Raw genomic sequence first — 8272 nt, forward strand, 5'->3', positions numbered from 1 at the left:
GGATGTTTGAAAAAGGAACAAACACCTGCAGACTTACTCCTTGGCCCAGAGTTCTTTTCTTTAAAGAGAATCTTTAGCTCCAACAGAGAGCAACAGAAGTCAAAGGTTTTAACACACATCAAGCCCATAAAAAGCCATGTTTCTCTCTGGGTTAGTTAACTCCACCAACAGAGATGAATTGTTCAAAATGTGCAATTAAACTACAAAATCAGTGAATGAAAAACATAAAGTAGAGCAAACCAAAACGGGGCTTTTGGGTATTTAGAGCTTAAAGTTGCAAGCAGTAACTGAAGGACACTGAACAGATTCTGAATTAAAATTGTTATTGTTAGTTTGCTTTAATTTCTTCTTTGTTTGCTCAGTTTTGCCCATTTCTTCACTGTCTTGCAGGACTTTATCCAGCTCTGTGGACCCAACCCTCATGAGTTGACCACCATCCTTGGGAGAGTTGTTTTTCTATCAATGCCATATTTCATCTGTTTCTGCCATTTTAGAAAAGTTTTAAATCTTTAAAATCAACTGCATGTCATCCCTTATATGGCCACAAGGGGGCAGTGGTTAGCCATGACTCCTTTGTTTCTGTCACAGACTAAAAGTTAAGCCTGGACAGTTAGTCTGAGACGTGAATCCTATCAGAAAGCACGGTGCAGTGCAGTATCATTGATACATTAATATAAATAAATCCTGAAAATAATATTACCTGTCAAAATAACTTTTTTTACTAACTTCTTGATAATTCAAACAAATAGGGTGAATATGAGTTGGGTCACGTTTTAGATTTCAGTTCAATAGAATATTGTAGCTGTCATAAAAAATATAAAGAGAGCTGCAAGCAAAACACAGGTGCCATGTCTTTCTTTCTTTTCATTTAGACATATATACTTGTGAACTATCAAGAGTGAGGTGTCAAGTTACAAAGTACAAATACTTCGTTACTGTACTTAAGTACACTTTTTAGGTATCTATACTTTACTCCATTACTTATTTTTCTTCCTACTTCTGACTTCTACTCATTACATTTCCACACAAGTATCTGTACTTTCTATTCCTTACATTTTTAAAACAAACGTTACTCGTTACTCTTGGCTTCAGTTTAAAATTTATAAATATTTATTTCACGTAATTTGCGCCATCCAATGCAGATCATTGGCGCCATCCACACCTAGTAAGAACTAGTGTAATTGGATGAGTCATATAACGCAATCACTCATTGGTTAGCTATTCTATAGCTATTCTCTCTCTCTCTCTCTCTCTCTCTCTCTCTCTCTCTCTCTCTCTCTCTCTCTCTCTCTCTCTCTCCTCTCTCTCTCTCTCTCTCTCTCTCTCTCTCTCTCTCTCTCTCTCTCTCTCCTCTCTCTTATCTCTCTCTCTCTCTCTCTCTCCACAAACTACATATAATGTTTTTGCACCAAAGGGTATAGTTTACCTTAGGTATTGATTGGAACTCGCACATTTATGTTCTGGCAGTTCTGCAGGCTTGAATACTACCTCTGTTTGGAATTGAATTCCAATAAAGTTTGAGAGAGAACATGCTCCTTGAGTGACTTTGTCTTTGACTGATGGGTTAATGATTATGTTGTGTCTTGGGCCACATGTAGAACTAATCAGTGCAGTATCTATCCTTCTACTTAATTAACAAATGTGTGTACTTTTGACACCACCGAGAGTGAATTATGATCAATTATATACAATGCTACATTACAATAAATACAAAACATTAGTTGGAACATCTGCGACAGACTGCCGACCTGTCCAGGGTGTACTTCGCTTCTCGCCCTTTGAAATGCCGGAGATAGGCACCAGCAACCCTCGCGACCCCATGAGGGATAAAGCGAGTAAGAAAATGGATGGATGGATGGAATACATATACATATAGAAACATATACACATATAACAACAGACAAGTGTTACTGGTGAACCATTATAACAGGACCATTTAAGGACAAAACATGATAGGATGTTGAGCATCACACTCTTTAACAAAAAAATAGGCAGGATTGTATCAGAAGATGAAGATAGTGATGATATAGATAAATTAATGTAATGATTAAACACTCTAATATAAATGTTCTCCACCAACTGGAGGAGTTTAAGTATCCCGGGTCTTATTCACGAATGAGGGGAAGATAGATTCGGAGATTGACTGGATTGGTGCGGCGTCTGCTGTGAAGCGGGCGCTGTACTGGTTCGTTGTAGTAAAGAGAGACCTGAGCCAAAAGGCAAAGCTCTCGGTTTACTAGTTGATCTACGTTCCTACCCTGTAGTCATGACCCTATGGTCATGAGATTTGGGTCGTGACCGCAAGAACGAGATTCTGGATATGAGTGGACGAAATGAGTTTTCTCCGTAGTGCGTCTGGGCTCTCCCTTAGAGATAAGGTGAGGAGCTCAGTCATCCGGGGAGGAGAGGGACGTCTGGGCCTCCCTACTGAAGCTGCTGCCCCCGCGACCTGACCCCAGATAAGGGGAAGACAATGGATGGATGAATGGATGGATGGATGGATGAAGTGACTCTAATATAAATAGATAAAATAAACACTGACCCAAACAAATTATCGAACTTTTCTAATCATTGCTAATAGTGAAAAACTGTGAATAGTTTAGCAAAATGAGAACTAGCTAAAGTGGAAGGTATTTCAGGATTAAAAATAAATCTGAATTCAAATGCTAAAAATATTTCTTAGCACAATGAAGGGATTTATTTATAGATCACGATGAACATAATATTGATCTGTGTACCTGTTGGACTCAGACAAAGCATTTCCATAGAGAGGCACTTTGCATCAGCAGCACCATGCTCCAGTGCTCTGGGAGAGTTTATAGTCCTGAGAGTTGAACACTGGAGGACTGACAGCTGTCCTTCATCACAACAGAAGACACAGAAATCCTCCTCATCAAAAACATGACTTTGATCTGCGTCCTCATCTGGACTCTCCTCTGCTGCTGCTTCACAGGTAAAGTCCAGAGGATCAAACTCCTCTCCTCTATCAACATCTGTCCCTCTGAAATGAAGCCCACAAAACCATCAAGCTGCTTTATGTTTTTGTCTCTGTGTCCTCAGAGTCCAGAGGTCAGGTCACAGTGACTCAGCCTGCAGCAGTGACAGCTGATCTGGGAGGATCTGCCAGGATCCCCTGTAGGACCAGTCAGGATGTTCGTGTTTACAACAGCAACCACCGTCTAGCCTGGTATCAACAGAAAGATGGACAAACTCCTAAGCTGCTCATTTATTATGCCAGCACTCGAGCATCAGGGACTCCAAGTCGTTTTACAGGCAGTGGATCAAACTCTGACTTCACTCTGACCATCAGTGGAGTTCAGGCTGAAGATGCTGCAGTTTATTACTGTCAGAGTCTTCATAAGATCAACAGCCAGTGGGTGTTCACACAGTGAAAAACAGTCGTACAAAAACCTCCCTCAGTCAGACTGAACAGAAACTGCAGCTGAATGTCACAGCAGACTCTGACACAGCTCACTAAACACAGACACACACAGAGTAACAATAATTTTATGGAGATAGTTTTTACTAAAAATTACATTCACATGAATAGTTTACATTTAAATTTATTGATAGTTTCACAATAAAAAAAAAATTTAAATTAAAGTTTTGTAATGATTGCAAGTACAAACCCAATATTCAAACCAGACACTGAGTTTAAAAGGTTTATTTCAGAATTTGAGTTGCCGTAGATAAGGCAGGCAAACAGAACCAGACTAACCAGATTTAAGCAAACCAGCAAAGCACTAGAAGATCATGACCAGATGAGACGTTCTGCAACTGGAAGCTTGACTGAAGCAGGTTTATGTAGGGAGAGAAGCAGGTGGCATGACTTGAGGTAATTAGTGGCAGCAGCAGGTGGAGCTGATTAGGTGCAGAGTGGTGGCATGTAGGTGACTGAGCAGACTGAGCTGATTGGGTGGAATCTAATCAGTCCAGAAAAGTACAAACAAAAACCTAAACCACTTTTTTATGGAAGATAAAATGTGACCAAAGATTGGAATCAAATTTCAACATTTAGGTCCATGTGGAAGAAATAATTTTTACCAACCTGATAAACATTTCTCTCTCTTGGCTGAACACATATCCTAACGTTCTGGTTGGAGTTTATTTAAACAGTGATATAATTGTTTTAGCTTTACTTTGTCCTCAATACCCAACTAGGTTCTAATAGAAATGATGATTAAAAACTTTATAAGAGCCAGGTATTGGAAAGTAAACAGCTTGGTTAGAACACAAATTGAATTAAACTATCCAGCAGCTCATTATGTGGCCAACAGCAGAGTTTCAGGGACTCTAAATGGTTTCATAGGCAGTAGATCAAACTCTGACTTCACTCTGACCATCAATAAAGTTCAGGCTGAGATTCTGTCAGAGCGACACTTTCAACAGCCAAGTTGTGCTCACACAGTGGAAAACAATCAATGAACTAACTCATTCAGACTGAATAGAAACACAACTGATGACTGGTGAAGCTGACTGAATGCAAACACACGAGAACGTGACATTTTGTTATTGCTTTGTTTATAAAGACATGATGTTGAAGTTATTTTTGATTAAATCTGCCATTGATTATGTTTAAACACTATGACACAGCAATAAATCTATAAAAATTTGACTACTTTTTAACCTGATTTTCACAGATTATCAAAGGTTTGTATCAATATAGAAGTTTATCCCAAAATGAACAACATTTGACCAAGATTAATATAAATAATCTGTGGTCATTAATAAATCTCTAATTAAATAGATCCCTTTTAATTCAGTAAATTTGCATTAATTACAAATGGTATATAAATGAGAGACAATTTTGAAGTCTATCTTGAAGGAAGAACTTTACTAAACAACGTCACCATGACCCATTTAATGACAACATCATTGAAGAGGTTTTCAGTCAAATCTCATGTTGATTTTTAGCTTTTGGCTGCATTTTGTAAAAGATTTTCCGATTTTGAAAATTCCAAATTTTTTCAAAATATTTTTTCACAGCTTCTTGTAATCTTGTCCTAAAAATGCTCAAATTATGCTTATATTGATGTTGATCATAGGTTTGTTCTGAACTTTCAAATATTTGTCAAACATCTTCTGGTGTTAACGTTTCATTTTTAAAGTATTTTCAGTGGTTTGAATTTTTCTAGTTTTTAGGAGAACTGAATTAAATAAAATCAATCAAGACACATCTTTTTCCCCCCCAAAAAAATATTGTCAAAAATCAACCACCCTTACAACCTTTTTAAACATTATAAAGCTCATCATATTTAATCAGAAAAACACAAAGAAACCTTCATTATTGTTTTTCTTGGATAGATACGACTCTTATACCAGTGATAGATTTTAATTTAAAGTAAAGCCATAATCCTGACTTGATTCTGATATAAAAACTGAGAAGAGAGCTAAAGATTAGGGCGATGACCAACATGCTTTCTGAGATGGAAGACTTGGAGCCCATCACCAAAAATAAATCATCAAAATACCAGTGCAGACACGAAAAAAGATGGTCATCAATTATAGGAAGGAAAAGATTGCTGTAGAGCTAATAAATGTTTTTCTCCATTGATAATTAAAAATAGTAGAATTCATTTCCATGAAATCATGTTGAAAGAAAACATTGTCTCATTGTCTTTTAAGAGGCACCGGTGTTATTTTCAACTACAAATAAACTTCCTAGATGCATTAAAATAACTTCAGACTTAAAGTATTCAGTAGTGTGATAAACTCAGAGCTTAATTGTAGTGCTACTCTCTCATCAGGTTGGAGGAAATATCCTGACATGTAGCAAGAGCTGGAGATTAATATCTACCTGACAGATGTAACATAGAAAGGATTCCTGGATCAGTGTGAGCTTCTGTGCTTTCTGTGTCTCTGCTCTGTCTTCTCTAACGCCACGTGGGTGGAGGCAGATGAGTGTTCATACAGAACTGGTTCTGCTGGAGGTTTTCCTCATTGTTAAAGGGGAGTTTTCCTCTCCGCTGTCGCTTAATGCATGCTCAGTATGAGGGATTGCTGCAAAGCCATCAACAATGCAGACGACTGTCCACTGTGGCTCTACGCTCTTTCAGGAGGAGTGAATGCTGCTTGGAGAGACTTGATGCAACCTGCTGGGTTTCCTTAGAGAGAAACTTTTTGACCAATCTGGATGACCAATTTCACTTTGTAAAGTGAAATTTGTTGTGAATTAGCGCTATATGAATAAAATAAAAAGAAAATTTTCAGCAGTGAAAAGGAGACATTCTGAATTGTAGAGCATCACATTTAAATCAGTCCCTGCTGGAGTCATTCAGAGCATTTCCATAGACTCTGTGTTTGCTCATTAGAAGAGAACAAAATGACACGTAGAGCTGAGCTCCATGTGACTGACTCTGTGTGTTTGCATATGTGTCCTGCCTCTCTGCTCCCAGCTGTTAAGAGGTCAGTGTTGATCAGTGGCTGTCCAGGCCTTTCAGAGCCACTGACACACCAGCAGCACAATGATGATGTCACTGACTCTACTGCTGACCACCCTGGGACTCCTGCTTCACGGTGAGACTCTCTGCTGAAATCATTGTCTTAAGATGTAACCATGTTCCCCAGGATATCTAGAATATCAGCTTTGGTCTGGATGGTGATAACAATTCTTTAAGCTAGATTTTTCTCCAAGAAACTTTCTAATCTTTTTGTTATATTTCAGGATCTTCAGGACAAGTCACTATAACTCAGACTCCAGGATCTCAGTCTGTTGTTCCAGGACAGACTGTCTCTATTAAATGTAAAGTCAATCCAAGCACGTTTTACTGCTTCTACTGGTACCTTCAGAAACCAGGAGAAGCACCTAAACTCATTGTTAGATGTACAGACACCCGTCAGTCTGGAGTCCCTGATCGTTTCAGTGGAACAAAGTCTGGAAATACTGACTTCACTCTGACCATCAGTGGAGTTCAGGCTGAAGATGCTGCAGTTTATTACTGTCAGAGTCTTCATTGGATCAACAGCCAGTATGTGTTCACACAGTGAAAAACAGTCGTACAAAAACCTCCCTCAGTCAGACTGAACAGAAACTGCAGCTGAATGTCACAGCAGACTCTGACACAGCTCACTAAACACAGACACACAGAGAGTAACAATACTTTTAAGATGATAGTTTTGTCTCACAAATACTTCACATGAAGAGTTCATTTTAAAATGTATTCTTTGTTTCTCAGGAAGATTTGGTGTTAGCTACTAGGTTTGAATATTTTAATTCACCTGGGAAAAGTGGTAGATGTGGAGGATAAATTTTGACCTGGAAGAAAACATTGTTAACAACCTGATGAAGATTTAGCTCTCTTGGCTGAACACATATCCTCAGGTTCTGACTGGAGGTTCTTTAAACAATGATATAATTGTTTTAGCCTTAATTTCTCCCAAAGACACAACATGACTTCAACAGAAACTTCAGATCCACTAGGAAATAAGCAGTAACACAATGATGATGTCACTGACTCTGCTGCTGACAACCCTGGGGCTCCTGGTTCACGGTGAGAGTCTCTGCTCAAAACTTGGTTTTTATCATATTTTTATCTTTCACATTATTTAATAGACAGGATGTACCAATTAATACAATTCAGGCCCAATATTAATATAATTAATGATCATCAGCTGTTCCTCCTCTGTGGAACAATCTACCTCTACAAACATGCAGCACTCAGTCAGTAGAGACCTTCAGATGTTCAGTAAAGACTCTCATGTTTACTTTGACGTTTAATGAGAGTTGAACCTGAATAATTGTCTTAAAAACCTTCAGACCTGTTTTGTGTTTGTTTTGTCTTTATTTAGCTTTCTGCTTTTCATTATTATCAGTTACTGGATTTCTAAAGTGTATTTTAATGTTTTACTGAGGCATTTGGTCTAATAGTTTTCTGGCTTATAAGAGCTTCAGTACGACGTTGTTTGACATGATAAATAAAGTTGACTTTGAATTCTGATCACCATGTTGGTTTGTCACACATTCTTAAAGCGGTAAACTGTTACCTGTTTAATCATTTACTTAGACTGATGCAAATGCAGATAGTTTTCTGCATTTTCTGCTTTAAACATTTAATAGAAAAAGTCAATGACTCAGTTGATAACATAAGAAAACTGGAAAAATTTGTCTAGGTACAAATTAAGCTTAATAATCTAATTAATGGATGATTTGATTGGAATGAATTCAAAGAAAAAACAGGAGTCAAGATTTATATTTTATTGCTTTTTTTTAAAGAAGTTGAGGTTCTGAACCAATGACAGAGATTCTGAGGATAAAATCCAACAGACAGTTTTC

The 8272-nt window shown here is 37.8% G+C and overlaps 1 gene segment (V, D, J or C); it reads left to right on the plus strand.

Annotated features, from left to right (window-relative positions):
- Positions 1–2901: 2901 nt before the first annotated feature.
- LOC105923758 lies at positions 2902–3392 on the plus strand. The segment is given in 2 exon segments: positions 2902–2953; positions 3061–3392. Coding segments are annotated over 2 exon segments (384 nt in total).
- The last annotated feature ends 4880 nt before the right edge of the window (positions 3393–8272 follow it).

The sequence above is a fragment of the Fundulus heteroclitus genome, chromosome 13, assembly GCF_011125445.2.
Source record: "Fundulus heteroclitus isolate FHET01 chromosome 13, MU-UCD_Fhet_4.1, whole genome shotgun sequence".
Lineage (NCBI taxonomy): Eukaryota > Metazoa > Chordata > Actinopteri > Cyprinodontiformes > Fundulidae > Fundulus > Fundulus heteroclitus.